General features: G+C 37.9%; 4 protein-coding genes across 7 annotated transcripts; 2 read left to right on the top strand and 2 right to left on the bottom strand.

The window, feature by feature from the left end:
* Positions 1-4,373: 4,373 nt before the first annotated feature.
* On the top strand, positions 4,374-8,560 carry LOC121794822 (probable methyltransferase PMT2). Of its 4 annotated transcripts, none has more exons than XM_042193175.1 (7): positions 4,374-4,496; positions 5,365-6,019; positions 6,137-6,347; positions 6,521-6,815; positions 6,944-7,315; positions 7,437-7,514; positions 7,970-8,560. In XM_042193175.1, the coding sequence occupies exons 2-7, from the start codon at positions 5,372-5,374 to the stop codon at positions 8,193-8,195; spliced, it is 1,830 nt and encodes a 609-aa protein (XP_042049109.1). In that variant the 5' UTR covers positions 4,374-4,496; positions 5,365-5,371; the 3' UTR covers positions 8,196-8,560. The 4 variants fall into 4 exon arrangements, with proteins under 4 accessions (XP_042049109.1, XP_042049110.1, XP_042049108.1 ...); XM_042193176.1 differs by lacking the exon at positions 4,374-4,496 and adding an exon at positions 4,734-4,923; XM_042193174.1 differs by lacking the exon at positions 4,374-4,496 and adding an exon at positions 5,001-5,089.
* Positions 8,561-9,356: 796 nt separating this feature from the next.
* LOC121794824 (protein PHYTOCHROME KINASE SUBSTRATE 1-like) lies at positions 9,357-10,910 on the top strand. The gene has a single exon (XM_042193177.1). The coding sequence runs from the start codon at positions 9,543-9,545 to the stop codon at positions 10,800-10,802; it is 1,260 nt and encodes a 419-aa protein (XP_042049111.1). The 5' UTR covers positions 9,357-9,542; the 3' UTR covers positions 10,803-10,910.
* Positions 10,911-12,887: 1,977 nt separating this feature from the next.
* Positions 12,888-14,703, bottom strand: LOC121793954 (origin of replication complex subunit 6-like). The gene is made up of 9 exons (XM_042191977.1): positions 14,421-14,703; positions 14,299-14,345; positions 14,109-14,213; positions 13,937-14,017; positions 13,738-13,849; positions 13,496-13,646; positions 13,338-13,408; positions 13,155-13,251; positions 12,888-13,073 (listed from the first exon to the last, which is right to left on the bottom strand). Exons 1-9 carry the CDS (start codon positions 14,538-14,540, stop codon positions 12,991-12,993), a joined length of 867 nt encoding a protein of 288 aa, XP_042047911.1. The 5' UTR covers positions 14,541-14,703; the 3' UTR covers positions 12,888-12,990.
* A 762-nt stretch (positions 14,704-15,465) lies between these two features.
* LOC121794821 (cullin-3A-like) lies at positions 15,466-19,181 on the bottom strand. The gene is made up of 2 exons (XM_042193172.1): positions 18,661-19,181; positions 15,466-17,703 (listed from the first exon to the last, which is right to left on the bottom strand). Exons 1-2 carry the CDS (start codon positions 18,822-18,824, stop codon positions 15,663-15,665), a joined length of 2,205 nt encoding a protein of 734 aa, XP_042049106.1. The 5' UTR covers positions 18,825-19,181; the 3' UTR covers positions 15,466-15,662.
* Positions 19,182-25,731: the final 6,550 nt, after the last annotated feature.

Raw genomic sequence — 25,731 nt, 5'->3', positions numbered from 1 at the left:
AACGGGAGGATGAATTGAAGTGAGAGAAGAGAAATTAATTTCATACCCTTAAAATATAGAGGGAAGTACACAGCCTGGGAAAGATCAACTTTGATTTGAAATGAAATCCCAAAAAAATTGCACGACACAGCCTAACACACATAAACCCTAAATTGAATACAACCAAATTCAGCTGCAAATTCCACCCAAAAAATCGACCCAAATCGGTCAGAGTGCAAGTTACCTAAATTGTGATCTGAAGCTCGGCTATAGAGAATGAATTGACAACAGAGTATACGACGGTAGGGATCACATGACGAAAATCAATGGAATGATGAATTACAGTGAGAGAAGAGAAATTAATTTCAAACACTTAAAATATAGATGGACAGTACACAGCCTTGGGAAACATCAATTTTGATTTGACAAAAGTGCAGAGCTAATGTCTACAAAAGTGCAGTTGGGTGCAGAGTAGGCCTGCAAGAAAGGGTAATATAACTGAAATGCCCTTCAAGGCATTTGGGTATTTTAGTCCGAAAATTGGCTACAAAAACATGATATGTGATTATGTTTAAGGTCAGAGTCTTGTGGCGATATTTTTTTTGTCAGAGGCCTGGAGTGTCACAAATGGAAACGTCGGAGACCATTTATGTAGTTCACTCTTTAAACAAAGGAGTCTTCTTCACTCTATTTTGATGTCATCTATACAAAATCTTGATTAAAAGGAATTGTTGAATTTGACCAAGCCAACAAACCATCCTCTCCGTCAACCTTTAATCACTTGACACCGGAGCTTGAAAATTCATGGACGGATTAATTTTCACCCGATTATATGAAGTAGTTGAAGATAGCCCAATAATCTAAAACTAGTACACCTTAGAATTAACTAAGTTCATGTGTCCTGTTTCTATATTATATAGGAGTAGTATATAAAAACCCAATATAAATTAATTGTTTCATACGAGTATTTCTTTTTCTATTTATCTTTGAATAATTGCATCATTTATATTTTATTAAATTTAGTAATAAATTATATATTCTACTAATACTTATTCCCTTACATTTATAAAATTATTCTCCCATAGTTCACGATTACAAGTCCATATGTAAAACTATCATATGAGTTTTAAGTAATTAGTAGAAAGTGAATAGAAAAATAATAGTGGAAAAACTTTTATATATTGGTTTTATAATGAGGTGTGAGTGTGATAAAATTAGTGAAATGTATATTCTATTATTACAAGTAGTATTCTCTCCGTCCCTCTGCAAATGATATATTTTCCCTTTTAATTTATCTCATTTTCGTATTAAAAACTAAATATTCATACTTTTTGGAAATGGAGGGAGTAAGTACTATGGAGTAGTATAGGGAGTATTAGTAAAAGTTAAATTTTTGGTGCACCTACCTGCCAATTTTGCTTTGTCATTATTAGTTTCACAAAATAATGTCATTTGACTTGATAGATTTGGTAAAGAAAAGTTAATTAAAAAGTTTATTTGAACATACTTAGATTTCATTTTAATATATATATTAAATTTATAATAGAAAGTGAGTATGATAATTTTATGAAGTGTGAAATCTAATTAATCAAAATTAAAATATAAATAAAAGTTTTAATTACGGAAGGATCGATATAACAAAATAAAGCATTATATTGCATATGGATGTAGTATATGCTTATCATCACCCCTGGAATATACCGCCTACGCTGAATATATATAAAACCAACTGGATTTTTTTTATTTTTTTCAATAAATAAGTAAAACTGAATATATATAAAAAAACAAATTTTAAATGTCCAACGGTAAAAATAGTTAGTATTTTAAAAACTAATTTTAAAATTCATCTATAAAGTACTTTCACCTCCACAGTTCCACTTCACTTTATAGTGATTCTCTCCAAATTCCTTCTAATATAGTGATTAGGCAATTAATCCTAGGCGTGTGTATGTTGTGACTAATATAGTGTACTCCATTTATTTTATAAAATAACTTTCTGGATTTGATTATCATTAAGTAATATATGTATAAATATATAGTACATGCATTAGTAATTTCAAAATTATTAAATACTACTACTACTACTAGTATTAAATTAAAATACCACGATTTGGTATTGGTGGACACCAAATGATGAATCCCACCCCTATAATTCATAGTAATAGTAGTACAAAATGACGCCCGCACGGGCTTAACTCAGTTGGTTCCTGGGTGGTAGATTGTCCCTAAGCAGACAGGATCGAATGCTGGCAGCCGCAGTGTGGGAGTTTCACCACTGTGGTGGCTCCTTGTGTGCTGGTTACCAGTGTAAGTTCCTCCCACCTAATGGGCCGCTGAGGTACCGTGTTTGAACCCCTCCATAGCGATGTCGGGCCGGGTTATGGGAGCGCCTGGGGTGAGCGAATCACCTTTTTGTCCCTATGTAGTACAAAATGATGAATACATTTAATTCATACTGGTGGGCCTCAACATCTTTATCAGATGGTGTGAGACAGCTCAATGGGCTGGATAATCACTAGTACATCATATGCCTAAATTACCAAGTTTGGTTTTAAAAAAATGTACAAAATGCTCATGATATTTGGTTTCTGAGCATCCAAACTTTAAAATAAATCTTCCCTGAATCAAGATGAGATAAAACAAATAAGCCAATGACTGTTAATGATGTCGACTTAATATGATTTTTAATACTCCCTCCGCTTTATGTTTCTCGCACTTTTCTATTTCGCCTTGTCCGAAACTACTTGCATTATTTTTTTAAAATAAAAATTAGGTATTTAATTAACACTCCATATAGTAATAAATTAAGTGTTGCCATAATTTTTCATTACACTTAAAATACTAGTAATTTAATTATATTAAAAATCAATTTCAAATTTACTATCTAAAAAGAAATAGAAATGTGCAAGTAATATGGAACTTAAAGGAGTACTCCACATTATTAAATCTGGTCATATATCAATTATATATCGCTGTTGTAATGCACATAAATACAAGAACATTAATGGCATGGATTTACTTTGTGTCTCTCTCCATCAATGTGTCAATTGCAATAATTTATTGGTATGAGGTTTTGAAGGCAAAATCATTCTAGTACTAAAGCCTGATTGCATGACATTAGTGCTGCGTTGCTAATAATAACTCAACTAAGTAAATGTATAAACATCAGTATAAATAAATAAATATATAGTGAAGTACATATGGATATTTTGCAATTTATGTTTAGAATATTAGTGGAATTCCACCATAAAATTGTTAATTTTATATCTGAAGAAAGAGGCATGGGAGCGCAATAGCAGTGGATCCCACAATCACCCATAAAGTGCATATCTATGATTTATCTTTATTTATGTTTAATTATTTTCGCCCTCGTATAGTAAGTTGGTTACACTAGAATTCAATAATATCGCACTATTGTTATTCATGTAAATTTATTTATATACTATATATTTGATTTTTAAGCAACAATGCAATGTGTAAGATAAATTTTAAAAAAAGATTGAGCGCACGACGTAATATGATGATCTGTATACTTTGACGAATATATAAAGAGTAAAGGCCAAAATTGGTCCTGATCATATGCTCATTTTATCATTTTGGTCATAAACATTATCTTTTGAATTTTTTGGTCTTGGACATTTCAAATCGGATCACAACTGGTCCTCCGTTAACAATTCCGTTAATATTTAATTGTCAACGGTTTTAATCACAATTTTGACCAACTTAAACAATTTTTTATTATTTAATCATCAAAAATATTTTTTTAAATAAAATCATAAATAATTTGATTATTTAAAAATTGTTTAAGTTGTAATAAAGAATTTATGATTTTTTGATGATAAACACAATTTTGACCAACTTAAACAATTTTTAATTATTTAATCATCAAAATTATTATTTTTAAATAAAATCATAAATAATTTAATTATTTAAAAATTGTTTAAGTTGTAATAAATAATTTATGATTTTTTTATGATAAACACAATTTTGACCAACTTAAATAATTTTTAATTATTTAATCATCAAAATTATTTTTTTAAATAAAATCATAAATAATTTTGTTATTTAAAAATTGTTTAAGTTGGAATAAATAATTTAAAAATTATTTCTAATAAATAATTTATGATTTTATTTAAAAAAATAATTTTGATGATTAAATAATTAAAAATTGTTTAAGTTGGTCAAAATTGTGATTAAAATCGTTGACAGTTAAATATTAACGGAATTGTTGACGGAGGACCAATTGTGATCCGATTTGAAATGTCCAGGACCAAAAAGTTCAAAAGATAATATTTATGATCAAAATGATAAAATAAGCGTTCAGGACCAATTTTGGCATTTACTCATATATAAATGTTTATATATATACCCACTGTTTCCTGAATGTCAAAGTTGGGGCTTTTTTTTCTCTACTTATTGGATCCGCTCCAGCCCTTTTCAAATTGAGAAAAAAAAAAACAACCAAAGCTGCGAGATTTATAGATCTCGATTCAGGACTCGCTCAACTGATGCAATTGGTATGTGATTTCATCGTTCATGCATCATATCCATACGTGAAACGTTAGAAACTTAATGATTTGTTTTCACTTTTTTTTTGTGAGTGAATCAATGAATGAATGAATGATATCTGTTTTCAGGCTTTGGTAATATTGTTTTGACTTTTGAGATTTGAGTTGAATCATTAATTAGGAATGGTATACTTATGAGAGGGGGGGGGGGGGGGGGCTTTCAAATCTAGCTACTGTTTGTACTAGGATGCCGGTTTATCTTTGTGTTTGTTGGTGTCATTAATGAATTATTTAATTTTTGCTGTATATTGAAGCAAATGTCTCTTGATTTGAAGGATTATCAATTTGCTGCCTCGTGTAGGTGGAGTGTGATTGACGTTTGATCATTTTCCATGTATTTTCCGAATCTGGATGATGATCTAATCTAATCTTTTAGGTTGGTGTATTGGTTTGCTGAGAAATGGTTATTAAAGTTAATTATTGGTTGAACTTGAAGCAAAAAGGCAATTTTTTTTAGATCTGAGCTCACATTTCATTAAAAACTCGAAACAGATCTTGATAATGTTGGTGGATCTTACTTCGCTAGCCTATATTTGTCACAAGTAATTACTTGTTCCAGAAGAAGATTTTATTTTTCATATTTTTATATTCTTTGAGCGGTGCTTAAGATTTGGATGTACTCATCCCCTGATGGTTGTCATTGCCTTCGCAGTTTTGTAGTTTGGGGCTATATTTATATTCAAATCTTATCGTGTGTATATGCTGTTTGGACTCTCGTAGTTTATAATACGTGAGTATTTTGTCAAAAAGGGAGAAGTAAGGTTAAGGCATTCCACTGCCTCTACTTAACTTGAGTTATGCCCTATTGATGTTTCAGGCCTGTAATGGCGAACAAGTTTAATGCGGGAGATGGTAGGACCAGGAGTCATGTGTCAATTTTTATAGTAGCAGGTCTTTGCTGTTTCTTCTACCTATTAGGAGCATGGCAGAGAAGCGGGTTCGGAAAGGGGGACAGTATAGCATTGGAGATGACTAAGAGTGGAGAAAATTGTAACGTTCTTCCCAATCTCAATTTCGAAACCCATCATGGCGGTGAAGCTGGGATTATTGATGATTCTGATTCAAAAGCAACAGTGTACAAACCATGCCATCAACGGTACACTGATTACACCCCTTGTCAGGACCAAGGGCGTGCAATGACCTTCCCGAGGGATAATATGATCTACCGTGAGAGGCACTGCCCTCCTCAAGCAGAGAAGTTGCGTTGCCTCATTCCGGCTCCAGAAGGATATGTGACCCCATTTCCGTGGCCAAAAAGTCGTGATTATGTGCCCTATGCTAATGCTCCATATAAGAGCTTGACAGTAGAGAAGGCTATACAAAACTGGATCCAATATGAAGGTAATGTGTTCAGGTTCCCTGGTGGAGGAACCCAATTTCCTCAAGGAGCAGATAAGTACATTGACCAGCTTGCTTCAGTTATACCAATTGACAATGGAACTGTTAGAACCGCATTGGACACTGGTTGCGGGGTATGTCAAATTAATGGAATTCTTTCTTCAAAAATATGCAATGTATTTCTCTTCCAAAAATTAAGATTATGAGATGGACTGCACTGAATTGACTTTCCATCTGATCCTGCTTTTCAGGTAGCCAGTTGGGGTGCGTATCTATGGAAAAAAAATGTCATAGCAATGTCTTTTGCACCTAGAGATTCACATGAAGCCCAAGTTCAGTTTGCTCTGGAAAGGGGTGTACCTGCTGTCATTGGTGTTCTTGGGTCGATAAAAATGCCATATCCATCTAGAGCTTTTGACATGGCTCATTGTTCTCGCTGTCTTATACCTTGGGGGATAAATGGTGAAAATTAAACTTTTGTTGTTCTTGTTTGCACAATCATCATGGAAATCCAAACCTTTATCTTATTAGAGGAAGTCATTAGAATGTGATACAATTTTACCAGCACCTTCTTGGAAGTTTCATTGTCATCTTTGTTGAAGTTACATTTCAACCTTTTTACTTCCATTTTGCAGATGGACTATATATGAAGGAAGTTGATCGTGTGCTTAGACCTGGTGGCTATTGGGTGCTTTCAGGCCCTCCTATCAACTGGAAGACTAACTACAAGGCATGGCAACGACCACTGGAAGACCTTAAGGAAGAGCAGAGAAAGATAGAAGATGCTGCTAAACTTCTCTGTTGGGAGAAGAAGTCGGAGAAAGGTGAAATTGCTGTGTGGCAGAAGACAATGGATTCTGATGCTTGTCGTGCTAAACAGGAAAGTGCCGGAGCAACATTCTGTCAATCTGAAGATTCTGATAATGTCTGGTATGTGTCCGACAATTCATTGATAGATTTCTTGTTGCAGATCTTATTGTTTGATTATTTTTCCTTGTTACCAAAGTGGTTGAGTTTGCTCACCATGAGTAATAACTAATGCTTCTTTCTTTTATCAGGTACAAGAAAATGGAGCAATGCATTACTCCAAATAAAAATCCTAACAGTGAAGAAATTAAACCATTCCCCGAGAGGCTTCATTCAGTTCCTCCACAAATTGTTAGTGGCTCAGTTTCTGGAGTTTCTGCAGAGGCATTCCTCGAGGATGATAAACAATGGAAAAAACATGTCAATGCCTATAGAAAGACTATCCCAATTCTCGACTCTGGAAGGTACCGCAACATCATGGATATGAATGCTGGATTCGGTGGTTTTGCTGCTGCACTTCAATCCCCCAAATTGTGGGTCATGAATGTTGTACCCACTATTGCCAAGAAAAATACCCTCGGTGTTGTTTATGAACGAGGATTGATTGGTATCTATCATGACTGGTATGCATTCTTTGTCCACTGTTTTCTGTCCACCCTATCATCTACCTTAAACTACACAAATATCTTTGGTGCACCAATTATCTACTCTGATAATGACAGCCTATTGAAATTTCCTTTCCAGGTGTGAAGCCTTCTCTACTTATCCTAGAACATATGATCTCATTCATGCTAATGGTGTTTTTAGCTTGTACAAGGACAAGTAAGTTCACTCATAATCCCTTTACTCTGATATTTTGCTGCGAAACATTATTCTATTTCCATAATAATCAGTATGGCCTCTGAACATCTCCACATGAAATTAACTACCTGACATAAATAAATTTAGAAACTTTTCTCGCAATCAAGGAATTGCAGAAATATAGGAGATTACTGATTTAATGATGCTTCTGACTGATGCCTGATTCACTAATTTAAAACCAAATCCTGACATACTTGATCTTATCTCGAATGAATTTGAGGATCAATAGGCAGTTAAGTCTGGACAATTACATTTCTACTTATGTGAGAATTCTTCTGATTATCCTGTCCTGTGTGGTTCTCCTCTATTCAATTATAGAAGAATGTCATCATTTTTCAGTTGTCTTCCACTCCTAAAATGCATGTCTAGTTTGGAAAATGATTCTTTGAGTTTATGGTTTTCCCCTTCCAACACAGGTGTGACTTTGAAGACATAATATTAGAAATGGACCGGATTTTACGTCCAGAAGGTGCGGTTATATTCAGAGATGAAGTCGATGTACTTGTGAAGGTGAAGAGAATGATCGGAGGTATGAGATGGGACTCCAAGATGATCGATCATGAGGACGGTCCACTTGTTCCGGAGAAAGTACTGGTTGCTGTCAAGCAATATTGGGTTGGCAACTCGACTTCTTCCCAGTGAAAACAAGGCTGCAAAACTGCATGAGCTCGCTGCAACTTTTTGATCTTTAATTCCATCTCCCTGGATCACTATCCCTTTCACCATGAGAGTTCTGCAGAGCAATGATTCTGCCAGGAAAAAGAGGCGACATTGGGCTTGATCGCACAAGTACTAACCAGGGATAGGTCAGTAAGTTATAGATTGTACTTCTACTATGTAACTCTAGTGCATTTTTTGATCCCTTCGGAAAATCGCCCGAACTTAACCGTATATGGGCTTTTGTTTTGCTTCTAGCTCTACCTTTTTTCAAGCAAGTTGCTAATGACAGAACTATTTATGCCAACTACTATATATTCGTGTTTAATTAGAAGTCCCGGATGCTTAAAGTTTCAGTCTTTCCTTTTTCCCTATGTTGCTATATAGGAGAATTTGCCAGTTAAGTGGAAACCAAAACGTTGCTATCTATGCTGATTTACAGATTTAAAAGGTACACGAACACATACTGTTGTTTTGCTATGATTTTCATGTGATGTGTAGTAAAAGGACAAGTTTGTCTGGTTACAAAAAACATTTAAGATTGATTTCATATATAGGTCTATGTCGACAGTAAGTAGATTTTGGAATCAATTCCGACAGCATGACAAATTCATTTAGACAGCACCATTGTTTTTAGTGAAAGAGTTTATAACACAGATAAAACAAGTGGGGCGTATGCAGTAATGTTCTCAAGAAACTTAATTCTGGAATTATTTTTTCTCTGATTAGATTGAAAGAAAATGTGGAGACAGGAGAATATTATTGTAAATTCTGCTGATAAATTTCCAGTCATTTTGTATAAGCTTTTCAATTATTACACCACATAGGTTAAAACTTGCTTTAGTGGATGTTTTGGACTGCCAAGAATAAAAACACAATTTGTTTTCTTGAAACAAGCCATTTTCTTTTGTGGGCTCATGCATGCATCATAGTAACATGCTAGTGCTAAGTAAGTTAACCTAATTATATCTAGCAGTTCTTGAAAAGATGAATGATGGTGTGTGTGTGTGAAAAGTAAGGCAGCCAATGATGTTTGGAAATGCATAGATAGTAGCTGGAGAATAGTGATGAATGATGATGGATATAATACTAGGCTGAGATGAATTGACCAAAGATATGTGAAGGGAAAAGATGTGAATGTGATCATAATGCTACTGTAGAAGAAAGTGAGATGCTGTAGCTGCTTTATTTTCTTTTCCAAAAATGGCTATCATAATGGGATTCTGTGGTGCTCACACCCCTTGCTACTTAATTCAAATCCAAAAGAGTATTTCCAGTTAAATAACAGCAACACAGTCAATCTAGTCAGCCTCCCTTATATATACACTTATCATGGTTTGCCAACTTTCCACAAACTCACCCTTTCTATTAGCCTTTTTTCACTTGAAAAAAAAAAAATCTTTGAAATCCCTTCTCCCCCATCTTTCTTGTATGAACACTAAGCTCGAACCCGACCGGGTAACAAAAATGTCGATGCCCGTAACCATCCTGACTCTGCCTCCCAAACACGCTTCCGAAATCACCAAAAACAAAACTAGCAGTGCAGCCTCATTCACTCAAGACCTCACCGCCACACATGATCGGATCTTCCTTGGCAAGAAAACGTCGCCAGACAAAGAAATCGACGTCTTCGATGCTCGGAAATACTTTGACGAGGGTCTGCACGACACTCCCAAGATCTGCGCCAAGAACCATCAAGATCACCTCCATCAGCAGCAGCTCAACAAAGATGTTGTCCAAACTGCAGTGAAGGAGCATCCGCCCCCGACTGCAGCGCTCAGCATACGCTCCCAGTCGAGCTGGAACAGCCGGAGCTCCCTGCTCCGCACTGCCCCAGGAAGCCAGCAGCAGCTGAGCAAGGCAAGCAAGAAGAGCTTCCTTTCCAGCATTGGCTGCAACTGCTCCTGCTTGACCACCAGCATCATCAGTGGCAGATCAAAATCAGGAAACAAAACCAATAATGATCTCTTCACCAAGAGAGAGAAACAGGAGATCGAGAGGAGATCTCAGAAACAAGTGTTTGGCTCCCCAATCCACATAAAAGGGAACAACTGCTTCAACTTGGACACCGTGGTTACATGGGATGCAATCACTCCATTCTCAGCAGCTGAAGAGCTCAAAATCCCTTCAATATCAAGTGAAATGCACAACGACTGTGACAGCGATGCAAGCTCCGATCTGTTTGAAATCGAGAGCTTGTGCATAGACAACCCTTTTGATCCCACAACATGCTATGCTCCAAGTGAGGCCAGCATAGAGTGGAGTGTTGTCACTGCCAGCGCTGCAGATTTCTCCCTCCTTTCGGATTCAGACGACATATCCTCCACCATCCAAAAGCCGCATGCCAAGAAAACTGCTCCATCCAAAGAAATGCCAAAGATTCGACCTAGTATACTCTCAGGCTGCAAGAGCCAGAAAGCTGTTAATGTTGCCGGAGATGCACAGACGAAGAGGCGGCCCCTCACACCGATGACACGGTTCCACGACGAGAGCAAGCTCAGCTTTGATGGAAAGAGCAGGCAGAACTCACTTGATCACCGTGTCATGTCTCAATCAAGATCTGCAACTTCTGCACATCTCTTGTGTACTTAGTCAAGTTTTTTTCCTGTTAATATTTTTACCAAGTTAGTTATTTTTAGCAAGACCATATCACATATGTATAAGTAGCTCATTAGTAAATAAATATTATCATTATTGTAACATACAATGTACAACTAAGACATCACAAGCTAAATTTTCTGCAAAATTTTGTGGTAAGTCATGCCAAGAGTGGATTGTGTTTTTGCCTTTTGGTGCGACGCGTTGCTCTAACGGAGGCCACGAGACAGGAGAGCGTGAGACAAGATGGTGGGGTGCAGTCGCACTCCATAAGCGCCGTATTAATGGCAGGGCCCCTCCTTCAAAGGAGACAGCTAGCCAGTATGACATTTTAGACTAGCTTCATCTTTTTTCTTATATTAGCATTCAATCTTCATAGATGTGATAATGGATCACCTAGAGCAACTAAATATTGTGATTCTTGATTTCTTTTCTTTTTTCTCAGTTCTTTTTTGTTTCTTGAGTTATGATTCCAACTGAAGAAAAAAAATGGGGCAAGTTGAAGAGTAAAAACTATGTAGTTGAAAATTTGTTTTCATGATTGGGATTGGTTGAATATGATATGATGAAGAGATAATAATCCCCACAGCAAACTACAATAAATGAAGAATTGATACCTTGAGATTCCAAAGTCTTAACTGCCAACTACCTCATGGAATGTAACCAATGATGAAGTGGAGAAGTGCATGGTTTTCATGATTTAGAGAGAGATGCTATTTACATATAGCACTATCATTTTCTTCATTACCAAAATTCCTCGAGTATATATGTAGTTGTATAGTTTTGTTGATGGAGAAAGCTGGTGTGCAATTCAGCTGGGGACCTAAGCGTTAATGCAGTTGGGACTGAATAGATAAGTAACATATATCAACAAATTTGACTATTAAATGACTTGCTAGCAAGGCAAAAAGAACAAAAAATTTATTGAGAAAACAACACATACCAAAAAACTCAAATAAGATGGCGATAGCCATTTGGATTACACCATATGCAACCATACGCCAAATCTTATTTCTCCAATCATACTGCGAACCTAAACCTTTTTTTGATTTTTTCTACGGAATAACACCAACGTTTTATTGGAACATAAGCAAAAAAAACCAATGGATTGCAAGATATGCCAACACTTGGTTGGAAAATTGATTTACCTCTCGCATACTCGACCAGATGTATAGCTTATGATGTCGGGGTAGTAAGCCAATTCATCCATCGGCCACATGAAGTTCATATGATTGTAAAACTAAAGTTGGCCTCATATTTGAAGGGCACTATGGGATATGAAAAGAATCAATACTTAGATATTCGTGGGTACATCGATCTGATTAGGCAAGCAATCTCATCGACTCCATTGCTTGATGTTTCCTTTGTCGGAGAACACATAATCACTTTGAGAAGTAAGCAATAAAATGTTATTGCCCTATCAATGAGGTAAAATTTGATAAATGAAAAGTGACGCAACGTGGATATTATAGCTAAGAAAAATATTAACAAAAACTGCGTTTCCCCTAACGCATAAGAACAAATTGTTTAGTGACAACAAAGCAGCAACTATCATTGCATAAAATCCAGTCAAACGTGACAAAACCAAATGTGTAGAGATAGATTGACACTTCATGAAAAAAAAGATTGCAAATGACACTGTGAAACTAATCTTTTTCCCAGTAAGGGATCAATTGGCACATATATTGACAAAGACAATAAATTGTAGTAGAAGTTTGAAAAACATTTTGGGTCTTTGCAAGTGAAGCATCAAAAATATCGTTGGTCTAACTTAAGGGGAGGCGTTAAACATAAATAAATCAAAATTAGATGAGAGATTTACGAATAAATTATGAATAATTGATAAGGCATTAAAGTAGATGATATTTTTCCTTCTATAAATCACAATCCTCCCATTATAATACATCAATAAAACTATGAATTCTTTTTATCTCCTCTTGATTACCATCTAAAATAGTACGACTATTTCATAAGATTGAGATATGTTTGCGTATTTGTTCTATAATTATATTGACACCAGAATCAACCATGGTAAACTTGCAGATGTTGTAATATATGATTGTTTCACATATGAGCCAATTTCATTTCAACAATAATTTATATCCATTTCTTTCAATTGTCATGTACAGCTTGAAAAATCATAGAGATCAGCAAAATTGAAACAAAAAATCAATATCTATGATCACAAGGCATTTGCTGCAGTTTCAGGAGCCTTCTTCAGAAAATCAAGCCCGCTCTGTCTGCTTTTCGTTAGCTTTGCAGCAGCTACAATTAAACAAAAAATCACATTACTCACTAAAAGTGTAACAAACTTCACAAAAGTGGAAAGTTTTTCTTCTTAACTACCTTGAGCCTTGCCAAGCTTGTTGGACTTCAAAACAGCAGATTTCCACTCATCGTGATCCCGTTTATCCATCTGCTTGCGCTTCTTGTAGGCAGGAGACTGCATCAAACATCAGTTTAACTTCAGCACCATCCGAAACTCATGCTAGACCACAACACATTACACCAATGAACAATGATTATTACCTCTTCACCATCACTAGAAGAGTAGCCACCATCCTCTAGCCTTCTCTTTTCAGGCAATGCGTCAATAAGCTCTGCAAATACAATTTGTTTGATTAAAGAAACTGATATAGAATGATCTTAGCCGCGCTAAGAGCTAAGGTGATCCAATGATGTTATACCTCGGTTGCCTTGGATTTTCCTAGCATCCTTTTTCTCCTTGGCTATTCCAAACACATCAAAGCATAGGTCCACCATCGAAGTAGATATATTAGCAAATTCAGACTCTGATGTGCCAGCAAGCTCAATCAGCTTGAATTTGTCTGCCTTGAGCTGCATTCACATAAAACACTTGCAAAAATGACTACAAACACTCTCTCAACTCAGCATAAAAAAATAGCAAAATTTGTGTATATATATGTACCTTATGCCTCTTGGAACAAAGGTAGAATGCTACCGCAGTAAAAACAGGTCGACTAAAATCTGTACCGCTCCTTCGAGAAGGAGGCAACGAAGCAAGAAACCGATCCTTATACCTAAAACAACACCATATGATTATAACCAGACAGCAAAATAGACAATTTGTCATTTTGGCTACAAAATTAGGGATAGCAAATGCTTACAAAGAAAGGCCCTTGTGAACAAAGGGGATGAGGCGCACGCATCCAAATTGAATGGCCAGTTCTCTTACATCAAGTTTATTCCTTCACAAAACAATATTACTAAATAAGTAAAAGAAAATTTTGATAGCATCAACACCCTAAAAAGGTTCAAGTTTCAATAGCAGATACTGACTTCAAATTCATCCCATTCTGCATCGAGTTGAAGGATCTGTTGTAAGCCTTATCGGAAACCCCACTCAGCTTTATTGCCTCATGCCGATCAAACAAAACTTCCATTCTGATACAAATTTGCATAGATCGCATCAATTAAGTAAAATTAAATTCGAATTCGCATCGAAATCTTATCATGATTAATCAAATACCTGGAAGCTGCAATCTCGAGGCAAATTACGGCCTTGCAAATCTCGCCCTGAAAATCAAAATTACACACCTAATAAATCAACTGAATGGGACGATTTTATCGGAATGAAAGGAGAAAACGTACGACGCCGATGATGGAGGAATCGAACTGGATGTCGGCTAGCCGGCGGAGCTCGGCAGCCTTACGGACAACGTATTTGGATTCGGAGAGGCCTAATTTCCTGGCTATGTCGGACATGTCCATTTTTTGAGCAAACGAAATTGGAGTAGGCGATTCTTCTTGTTGGTTTTTGGGATTGAGAGAAATGAAATCTCTAGTGAAATTGCGTTATTGGGTTGCTGGGAATTTTCAGTTTTATTATCAAAGATTAATGGCGGGAATGCGGCAGGCGTTGAAATTTTGAGGGTTCATTGGCGCGCGGTGAAAATTAAAAATGCCGATTCTTTATTTGGCGCCTACTGGCACACGACAGTGCGCGGGTTTTTCGTTACAGACGGTTATTCGCGAGATCTTCACTATAACGGTGAATATTTCTGTAATTTTATCATCCCCTCATTTTTATTTTTATTTTTATTTTTTCTAATACATCAACGCTAACAATTATAATTTTCATTTTTTTTTCTTTTATTCATGATTCACTACAAAATTAAATAATAGTAGTATTTTAAATAACAAAAATACTCTATTAAAAATTATTAAGTGAAATGTGTTGATGTTTAGAGTTTGACAATACTAACAAAAACCAAAAATAATTTTTTAAACAATACACAATAAATTACATGATTTAACCCCTCTTAGGGGTCCAGCACATCCAGAATTGGCTCTCTGGAACATTCTATTAAGCCCAACATACAAATAGAATCGCTTCTCTGGAACTTTTATTATAGGTCTAAACTTCAAACTTATTTTTATATATCGATGATTCGATGTTGTACCCCTCAATCATATAGTACGAAATTCCCTCTCTCATTTCCCCTAAATAATCGAGTACCTCATTTAGAAAAACAAATTGTCGATGAAGAATTTGTGAGAACAACCCAATAAAAGCTTCTACAGAAACATTTACACGTTTTCATCAAGTGAAGGTCTTTGTTCGAGATAAATAATGGTTCAAAAAGATATATACTATGAGATTATGATAACTTGTCAATGAGTATAGCACACAGAAGGAACTAAAGGAGCGAGAGAGTGAATTCATAACTGCAGGTAAAAATGTAAATGACGTTACAAAGGGTTGAATTGAACAGTGATGGCCATTGCAAGAAGAGATAAAAGTTTCACTCAGAATATAAATTGCATCTTTCAGAAATAAACTTGCCTCGACTGTCAATCAGCAGCACTTTCATGGCAAAGTAGATAACTTTTTCAGGCAAGATACCGGTATAATCGCCTATCTTCATTATCCCTTTCCAAGAAGTCTCGCTCTATAAGCGATTCAATTCGTTTCTTGATCTCCCCAGGGTTGGCCAGGAACCGTGACTGCAATTGTTTTGTCACCTCTGCAATGATATTATTGTGATCCAATACCCTCCTCGATTTCATGATTCTGACAATTGCAGCCTCAATCTGGGGTTTCCTATCTTCCTCCACCCTCTGCCTTGTCTCTTGCTTCTCAGGCTCAGATTCCTTCTGTGCAACCACAGTTCCTATTTTAACCTTTCGAAGTTTGCTCGTGAAACTGTCATTAACAGAAAATACATCATCCTCTCCAATATCCTTGCTCATGGGCTCTTTACGGAGCACATTTTTCCCTTTTACACAAGCTAGGGACTGCAGGCACCGTTTCAAATCAGAAGAGGGAATCTCTGTGGCCTGCTCAATCTCCTTGTAGCTAAGATGTTCAGTATTGTTGAACAACATTAGGACACACATTTGATAAGTCGAAACATTCAGCTCATACTTATGTACTTCCCCAAAGGTTGCTCTCAGATCAGCTGTTCCCATATTTGTCTGCCAGGTCAATCTCCTACCTGTATGAGTCCCCAAGTAATATGATCGAAACTTCTCGCACAGAGTTGACAGCTCAACTGGAAGGTTGCAAGTATTGGTGGATTGAGTAGGCCAAGATCCAGTAGTCAAAACCTGTACAACTAATGTTGGGCCATTCCCCAGCTCAGCACCACATGCAGCATAAAACCCTTGCATTGTGTCCTGAGACGTCTTCATATCTGTAAACATCCCTTCCAATTTCGATGTAAATTGATAACCACATTCAGTCTTCAGTTTGACAATGAGACTTCTCTCTGCATCATCAGATACTGTTTTTCCAGACAAGAGCCTCTTTGCCAAGTGCTGCTTGTAGTATTTCTCAAAAACATCTTTCTCCTGAAGGTAACGAAATAATATCATCACCTTATCAAGAATAAGCTCAACATCATCGTCTTTCACTCCCTTCAGTCCCTTGCGGAGCTTATCATCTACAAACAAAGATATGTACTCAGGAGAACGAGGATTTAAATTGATGAAATACTCGAATGAAGAACTCAAGGCATTCTGGAAGGTCTTATCATTGCTGAATGCCGAGCTTATGATTTTATCATACTTATCCCTTTTCTCAAGGAGTGTCTCAACAAACTCCACTGGATTCTTTGATTTCTCAGGATCAGTAACAAGCTGTTTGCCTGTATCTCTGATGTGAGACGTCATTACATCCCTGATTGTCGAAAGACCTATAGAAACCCGATGGAATAAGTTGTACATCCTTGCCAAGTCTTCAAATTTATCATCGAGAAGCATCTTTACCAGTCCTGAGTTCTCCATGTGTATTAATCTGAGCTTGTGGTTGGCTATCATCTCCTTTTCTACAACATTGGTTATCTTTGTTTCAGTCTTTGTGTCTAAGTAATGCGATACCCTGTCAATTTCTTCATTGAGTCGCCTTTCAGCTTTCTTCAGATAGTCTGCACAATCACAACATTCGATATATTCCTGAGATTCTGCTCGATAGAAATCAGCAGAAACTTGAAGAAATGATTTCTCAAAATCTTCTTGGTAGACTGAAGGTCCCAAGTCCATTAGCATTTTGATAATGTTTCTCATAAGCCCCCTGTTGATAACTTCGCCTGTGCGTTCCCTCTGTATCAGTTCAAGAATGGTGTTTAAAAGCCTTGACTGGATATTACTATTGTGGATTACATTGTCCCTCCAGAGGTTTAACCCGAGCTCATGAACAGGGGTTTTGTGGGTGCTTGGGATGAATGTTCTGTCCATGTACATTAGTATGTCACGGATCATTTGCAATGCTTTATTGTGATCGTTCCATTTGGTATTAAGTTCATCCAGGAACGAAGCACCTTGGGCAGCTTCTATGGATTTGGACATTGACTGAAGATGGAGTGTCATTGTAGACACAAGTCCAGAATAAAGCCTCTCGCCAAATTTATGTAATACCATATTGTAAGCATTTCTGGATGCAAAGAAATTCCAAATTAGAGACCCAATATGTTGCAGGAAGAGCATGCGATTTGGTAAGTTACTCGTTTCACACATACACTCCTAATGTCTGACTTAAGCAAGGATTCACTTCAACCAAAAGAAACATAAATTCAAAAATGACAGCCTCTATTAGAAAATGTGCCTCTAGACAGCATATAATGATAAAGGACACAAATCTGATTCTCCTCATTCAAAATCTTATCAGTGATAATGTTTTTGACTCTTTCAACGCATCACAACTCAAATTACCTTCTGCACTGGAAGGAAGGTTCTTTTCTACAGCATAATGATGACAAAGTAGGATTGAAGCAAAGGGGTTAAAAATTTTAAAAGCACAAGTAATATTTTCAGAAGCAAAGTTCTTTCCACTACATTGAAATGTAGTAACAGTACACATACAGAGGACAAGGCGCGCCCATGAAACCATATTATGTGCATATTCTATTAAAAAACTTCAAACACAGCTCTCTAAAAATACCACTCACTGTGAAATCCTTAACCTGTTTAGTTAAGTAGTATATGTAAAGACCAGATGATTACACATCAAGTATGTGTAAACTATGCGCCACAGGATTACACTTTAAGATAACATTGTTCAAATGTGATAGGAGAAGAGGAAAGAATGAAATTCCACCAATGAACACATTGATTAGCTAGCGTGTCTTGCATAGAAATGGTGGTAAAACACGTTTGAAAAATTACCAAATCAAATGTGAACTCCTACAGCGTAAAGCTACAGAACCATCCAGCAATATAAAGAAAACTAGCAATTCAACAAGCATACGCAGACAATTGTCAGCAAAAAAAAAGGAGTGACGCCCAATCAACTTCAATAACGAATATCATAAGAAGCTAGTGACGAACTAAACCGTAAAAAAGTAAGTAAAAAGAAAACTTCACGAAAATTGGGGACACAGCAAAAAGAAACCTGTATAATTCTTCAAAACTGAGGCCGCTAGCGTTATGGTTGTAAATCTCTCTAATCGCATCCTCTAAAACCTTCCAAGTCTTTTCTGCATACTTGGGATCCACCACCACTTTGTGCTTAAACGCTTCAATCTGAAAATTCCTCTTCTTCGGCCCGCTGCTCATCCTTTCGGAAATTTTGAAATTGTGATCTCCGAGAGCAAATAATCTACGAAGCCCGAGGTTTTAGGGTCAGATCGATGACGCGATTTTAGGGATTTTTGCAATTGGTTGATGAGGCGAAGAAAACAGGTTCAGGGGATGAAATTGGAGCTGAAAACCGTATAGATGCAGTGATAGATTGGGTTGTGGGGCGAGCTAATCCAGCATGAACATGAATTTGAGATAATTGATCAAAAGGAACAACTGTTATTCATTTCTTTTGTCAAAAGGGGATGCCAGTTTTCGTTAGGGTTTTCGTTGGGGTGGATTCGGAAATTATAAGAGGGAAATTGAAGGTGACTTGGTTTCCCACACACATTTATGAAATGTGAATTACCGTATGAATTAATTCAGTAAATATTTATAAAAACTCTACAGTTATTACTTCTCAATCTATTTATATATCCATTTGATTTGTAATCATTGCCCTTTTGATTAATCTTCCTAAACCATTTTACATCAACTAATTTTCTCTTTTCATATCTGTCACATTACATTTATAAACCATCGGATACCAGTATCTGCTAATGGTTTTTTGGAAACTAAAGCACTATGGACAAGATGATAATGACATAAAGTAGGATACATCGATCTTGAAATGATATAACTAAAAATAATTTAAAATGTGTATTTTTATTATATTCCTTGCTAAATTGTCGTTAGAGTGTGTCTCCATTTCCAAATGCAATTCACAGCACTTGAGCTTACTGCTTTTACTAGACAATGTGTTATGCCACAATGAGGAGGCAAGCCATTAACGGCGGTCAATGAGGTAAAGTTGATATGATCATTGCCGTTCGTTTGATGAATGATGAGGAATTCTATAAGAATGGTATGGAAGACTGAATATGGATAGATGGATTGGTGAGGTGAATAACGCCACAGCTGGTATGACATAACCATTGATAAATCATCATATAGAGAGTGAACGGTACCACATATAAGTGTAAAAATTCATTTGATAATTCAATTAATTAAAAATTTAAGAGATAACACAATAGGAAAAATATAGGCAAAGGAAATGAACTAGAAAAGTGTCTTTTTAGCCTTAATGAGACATTTATATATACAAATAAAAAATACTAGTAAAACTTGAAGGAAATGAGCTAAATGAACCAAAATGAAACACTGTTTTGAAAAGAGAAAAAAAGAAGAGAAATTACACTTTACGTACAAAAAGTTCACCAATGTTTCAATTTTATATAAAAAGTTTTAAGTTTATATATTTCATGCAAAAAGCTTAATTAGTGTTTCAAGTTCATGTATTCCGTTTAAATCCATGTAACACCGTTACTTTTCTTATAGAGTACTCCCTCCGTCCCACAAGAATATGCACTTTTTAATTTTTTAAAATTTTTTCTCTCTAATGAGGTGAGACTCATTCTCTCTAACAATACTATAATTAATTTTTTTTATCTCTATCTCTCTTACTTTACCACTTTTACATTAAAACTCGTGTCGCTTACATAATCGACAAAGGGAATAGTATTTTTTAATCATATTCACTTGTAGAAGATCTCAGTATGAAAAATAGAGATGGATGAAGGGAGGTAATAAGTGTTGTTTACATAGTTGATCGTCACTGCTCAAGCACTAATATTTCGGAACAATACATACATGACAATTATATGATTAGCCTGCAAGGGCAGTACAGTTCACAATGGAGGGGCAGATCTTGCTACAATGACAATTATATTATTCATGTTGAGAATTTACACATTTAATTCAAGCATGACTTTAATTAATCTTGCACCAGTACTAATACATAAATAAATGGCTCTTCGAAGCCATGAAAATTATTAATTTGTGAAAGTTTCATGGACCTGCGAAGCTCGAGGCAGCAAATATTAGCAGTGATAGACGTGAAGAGGTGAAGGGTTGATTTCAAATTTGAGAGAGAGCTCCGACGACATTTAGTCTGTGGTGGATTCAAACGATAGTTTAAATTCAAAGTGTTTGAATTTTTTTTATTCAATGTATAAAACAGAAATTGTGCAGGGAATCAAGTAATTGTGAATATGATGAAAAATAAAAATAAAAAGGATGAAAAATAAGAAAAGTAACGATGTTAGAGGAATTTTGACGAAATGTATTAGTTTGTAACACTCATTAAACTTTTTGTATGGAATATGTAAACTTAAAACATTTTGTACTGAATTGAAACATTAGTGAAACTTTTTATGTATGTGGTGTAATTTCTCCTTAAAAAAATATCAAGGCCAGTTAATATTGGTCAACAATTTTCTTTTTATTTATTTTAATCAAATAAGAAAATAAATAAATACCAAAACTTAAACATTGGAAAATCCTAATTTATATAAAGAAAGAAAAATTATCCGAGTATTTTTTACCATGCATGCATCAAAAGCAATTTTCTTTTTTCTTCGCGGGCTTTTCACTTGGTTCTATAATTGTTTTTTGAATTTTATTTTAAATTTGCATTGGCTCTAAAATAATAAAAAAAGGTTACAAATAAATATTTGAGTTTACAAATTTTATAAAATTAAAAAAAAATGTATAAGAAAAAAACGAAGGCTTAATTTGTTGTGGGTGCTAAAGTTGTACTAATAGAATAAAAAATAAGTGCAGACTATATGTATTATTACTAGTAACTAAAATATTGTAATCAAGCCATCTATTATTCGTTATATCCTCTGTATTTCATACATAGTCATATTAAATGAGTAAAAAGGACAAAAGACTAAGACCATCCACTACGGGTCTCGCCGGCGTCTCGCGTCTCGTCCCGGCGAGACGGGACGCCGGCGCGACGAGTTGCGGCCTCCATCTCGTCCCGTCTCGTCCCGCGTCTCGTCCCGGCGAGCCACGAGACGGGCTGTCTCGCCACGCGCCGAGGCGACGTGGAGCAACCCGGCGTCGTGCATGACGCCCACTCGCCGGCCCGCGAGTGGGCGTCGTCACGTGCTGACGCAATAAATATTTTTTTTAAAAAAATTTGAATTTAAATAAATAAAAAAATTTTGTAACGGTAATAATACCGTTTTTTTGTTTTTTTTATAATTTTTTTGATTTTTTATTAATTTTTTTACTCTATAAATACTCCTAAACTCATCCTCATTTCACACACAACTACGCATCTATTCTTTCTATCATCTAAATTTTCTCTCAAATTTTCTCTCAAATTTTCATAAACCAACTCAAGATGTCCGGCGACGGCGACGGCAACTACGGCGGTTCCGGCTCCGGCGGGTGGGATCTCAATGCGTTCGGCGATTGGGAGACCATGATCAACACATTGGGCGGTTCCGGTTCGTCAACCCCTGGGACTCAGGGTTCGGCGACGCCGGATGGGGTACCAACCACCCAATTTTGACCTTGATGCATATGCCCGTCCCTCCGCCACGCGGTATTCGCAGGGATTATCCCAGATCCCGGAGGATTTTCCCGGTGGCACTGGCGGTGGAGGTGGCCGAGGCGGTGGAGGTGGCACTGGCGGTGTACAACCCCAGGCGGGCGAGGACGAGGAGGAAGAAGAAGAAGAGGATCTTGGCCGGCATCCGTACAGCAACTACGAAACGATGGCGGTGTACAACGCCTGGATCACGGTCTCGTAGGATCCCATCGTCGGGAATCAACAAACCCGGAAGTGTTTATGGGAAAAGGTCTGCGAGGTCTACCACCAGATAAAGCCGAAAGGCTCCCGCAAGCGCAAAGTTAAAATGCTCCGCTCTCACTTTGACCGAGTCGACCGACAGATCAAAAAATTCTGCGGCATCTACTCGACTGAAGAGGCGCGCTACCAAAGCGGCGCCACGGCCACCGACATTTTGACGTCCGCTTTGCGCGCCTGCTACCAGGACGAGGGTCATCAATTCAGATTTGTTGATGTTTGGCAGGCCGTCAAGGACGAGGAACGGTGGGCCGGAGGTTTCCGCTCCAGCTCGGGCTCAACCTCGAAGCGCACGAAGCATACGACGAGTGGTCAATACTCGTCTGGTGGTGACACCGATGGCATCAGCCAACCTGAGGCTGAATCCCGGGAGTTTGCGGGTACGGTCGGCGATGCTGGAGGATCCGCGCGTGGGCGCCGTCGGCCGCAAGGGACGAAGGCGGCGAAAGCGGCTAGAGCAAGGAAGGGCCGAGGCGAATCAAGCCAGCCGGCCTCGGGCTCGCGGGGAGGCTTGGACACACTTATGGTGGCGTACATGACCGCCACAATGGCGGACACTTCCCACTTCTCGTACGCCCAATTCACGGCCTGGTGGAACGGAATTGTTGTTATGGCAGCACAACTTGACCTTCCGACACCCCCTAAACCTTGACCGCCTCCAGAGGATGATTCGCCGGCGGAGTAGTTTTTTTTTATATTTTGTGTCTTTTTTATTTTGTGTGTTTATTTAGTTTGTGTGTTTTTTAATAAAGTGTGTTTGTTTAAATTGAATTGGGTAGAAAAAAATTTTCTAAATGAAATTGAATGAATAGTAATTAAGGGACGGTATAGAGACGGTTAAGAGACGGAGCGTTGCAGGTTCCGTCCCTTAGTTAAGGGATGGATGAAAAAAGGACAGTGGGGCCCTCAAATAGTGCTCAAATAGTAGTTAAGAGACGGTTTAAGGGACGGTATAGAGACAGCGTAGTGGATGGCCTAATATATATCTTCACCATCTAATAAAAATATGTGTATTTCTATTTTCGTTTGACCCATAAAAATATGGATATTTGCATTTATGAAAAGTTGTCATCAAATCACTATCCATATAAATCAATTTATTTATAACTTATACCACTATAACTCACCATTACAACTCATTAACACAATAATAATATGAGTATCGCTATCCATTAACACCACTTTAACTATTTTTTTCCTCATCTCTCTTAGTTTACCAATCGTACATTAATTTTCGTACCATTTCAAATGTCCATATTTTTTATGCGACGAAGGAAGTAGGAGTATAGTTATTTTCACTACTCAAATATTGCTTGTAATAAGGTATTCGTAACTATCACTGACGAAAATAAAATACTACAGTACTCCTACTCATATATATATAGGGAGATGATCAAAGTATAACTAATATTAAGTGTATAACTAGAGAACAAATCTCAGTCACGCATCTTAATACTCTAAATTAATCATATGGCTTAGCTATTTTTACATGTTTTAAATAAAAAGTAAATAATAAGGGTATTTTTGGAAACTAAATTAATCATTTGGCTCAGCAACTATTATTTGATTAAACCTTAGGGTATCCACTATGGGACCGCCGCGCCTATAGCCCCGGCGGGGGCGATCCCGGTGCTGATTATAGTGTAGGCGACGTCCGCCCCGGGGCGGACGGTCATTCGGCGAAACCGGGGCGAGGACGAGCCGGTCGGCCTTTCGCCGCGCCTATAGGCACGCCGACCATAGTGCGTCGGCGATAGGCGCGCCTTTTTAATTTATTTTTTAAATTAACTCTATAAATACCACTCTTCCACCACCCATTTTTTCACCATTTTCACACACTCTCCCTTCATTCACTATCTACACTTTCACTCTCTAAAAATGCACGGTGGAGACGACGAATCACCCGACTCGCAGGAATCGGGCTATGGCGGCAATCCTTCACAGCCGTCGGCGGCTATCCTTCACAGCCGTCGGGATATGGCGGCTATCCTTCTCAGCCCTCGGGATATGGAGGGTCTCCGTCCCAGCCGTGGATTTGGAGTCAATCTCCCCCGCCGTGGGCATCGTGTCCAAACCTTCCTCCATCTCAGTTGTGGAGGTCTTCTCCAACGCCCCAACCTTTCCAGCGGAATCTAAGTCGCTCGGCGTTTGGAGATTACAGACCCAACCTCGACGCGCTTAACCAGCCGCGTCCGGAGTCCCCTTTCCTATCCTGCCAATCTCCTTACACCGAAGCAGATCAAGACGCTCTGGAAATCATGATGGGTCTGCTCAGTTCAGGCATCCCGGATACGCCTGCAGCACGGGTGGAAACGTCTGTTCCGACCCGAAGCAGTGCCGGTGGCGGTGGCGGTAGGGGCGACGGTCGCGGTGGCGGCGGCGGCTCGGGCAGCGGCGGTGGCGAGGGCAGCGGCGTCGGCAGTGGAGGTGGCGAGGGCTCCAAACGGGGCAAGCTCTACACCAAAGTGGAGTCCATTACCGTGGCGAGAGAGTGGGATGCCATCACATCGGACCCTATAGTGAGCACCAATCAGACCGAGGGGAGCTTTTGGAGGCGCGTCTTGATGGCATACAACGAGTTCAAACCTGCCAGCGCCCGAGAGAGCGACCCAGAACAGATCCGCAAAAAGTGGTCTAGGATTCTGCCGGCTACCAAGCGGTTCGCGAGCATATACCAGAACAACCTTCTCCACGCTGAGAGTGGCCGAAGCGAAGCAGACGTGAAGGCCCTGTCGATAGGCCAATACAACACGGAGGGCTGGCCGAAGTTTACAATGTGGGAGGAGTATCTAGTCCTTGCGGATTGTCCGAAATTCAAGGACATTTGCGCGCAAGAGCCCTGGACCGAAGCGTACAAGGCACAACCTTGTCGGGGACTACAGTAGTGGAAGCGGCTCGCACTCGTTCGAGCAGAACGACGAGCTAGTCGAAGAGCCCGCCGCTGCACACACTAGGCGAAGACGGCCCCCGGGACAACAGGCATCTATCCGCAGCGCTAGAGGGGCTAGAAGTGCCTCCCGCCCATCGTCGGCCGCGTCTGGATCGTGCATCCTCGATGTGCAGTTGATGCAACAACTGTAGGACGTCTGCAGCTAATATTCGTTGTATAATTTTACAATTTTCAATACAATGAATATTCGGTCTCAATTACCTCGTTTTCTAATTATTTACATTGTGACGATTTTAATTATACATGATTGAAACTAAAAACATTTTAAAATGAAAATTGATTATAAAATT

The sequence above is a fragment of the Salvia splendens genome, chromosome 3 (assembly GCF_004379255.2).
Source record: "Salvia splendens isolate huo1 chromosome 3, SspV2, whole genome shotgun sequence".
Lineage (NCBI taxonomy): Eukaryota > Viridiplantae > Streptophyta > Magnoliopsida > Lamiales > Lamiaceae > Salvia > Salvia splendens.
Note: the sequence above shows the minus strand (reverse complement) of the source record. Positions and strands in the feature narration are given on the sequence as shown.

Coding starts and splice junctions, on each gene's coding strand:
- LOC121794821 (XM_042193172.1), bottom strand. CDS start 18,824: ATGAGCAGCGGGCCGAAGAAGAGGAATTTTCAGATTGAAGCGTTTAAG. Junction 17,704..18,660: donor AGTTTTGAAGAATTATACAG/GTTTCTTTTTGC, acceptor CTTTGCATCCAG/AAATGCTTACAATATGGTAT.
- LOC121793954 (XM_042191977.1), bottom strand. CDS start 14,540: ATGGACATGTCCGACATAGCCAGGAAATTAGGCCTCTCCGAATCCAAA. Junction 14,346..14,420: donor ATTCCTCCATCATCGGCGTC/GTACGTTTTCTC, acceptor TTTGATTTTCAG/GGCGAGATTTGCAAGGCCGT. Junction 13,409..13,495: donor GAAAATCCAAGGCAACCGAG/GTATAACATCAT, acceptor TTGTATTTGCAG/AGCTTATTGACGCATTGCCT.
- LOC121794824 (XM_042193177.1), top strand. CDS start 9,543: ATGGTTTGCCAACTTTCCACAAACTCACCCTTTCTATTAGCCTTTTTT.
- LOC121794822 (XM_042193173.1), top strand. CDS start 5,162: ATGTACTCATCCCCTGATGGTTGTCATTGCCTTCGCAGTTTTGTAGTT. Junction 6,348..6,520: donor TATACCTTGGGGGATAAATG/GTGAAAATTAAA, acceptor TCCATTTTGCAG/ATGGACTATATATGAAGGAA. Junction 7,515..7,969: donor TTTAGCTTGTACAAGGACAA/GTAAGTTCACTC, acceptor CTTCCAACACAG/GTGTGACTTTGAAGACATAA.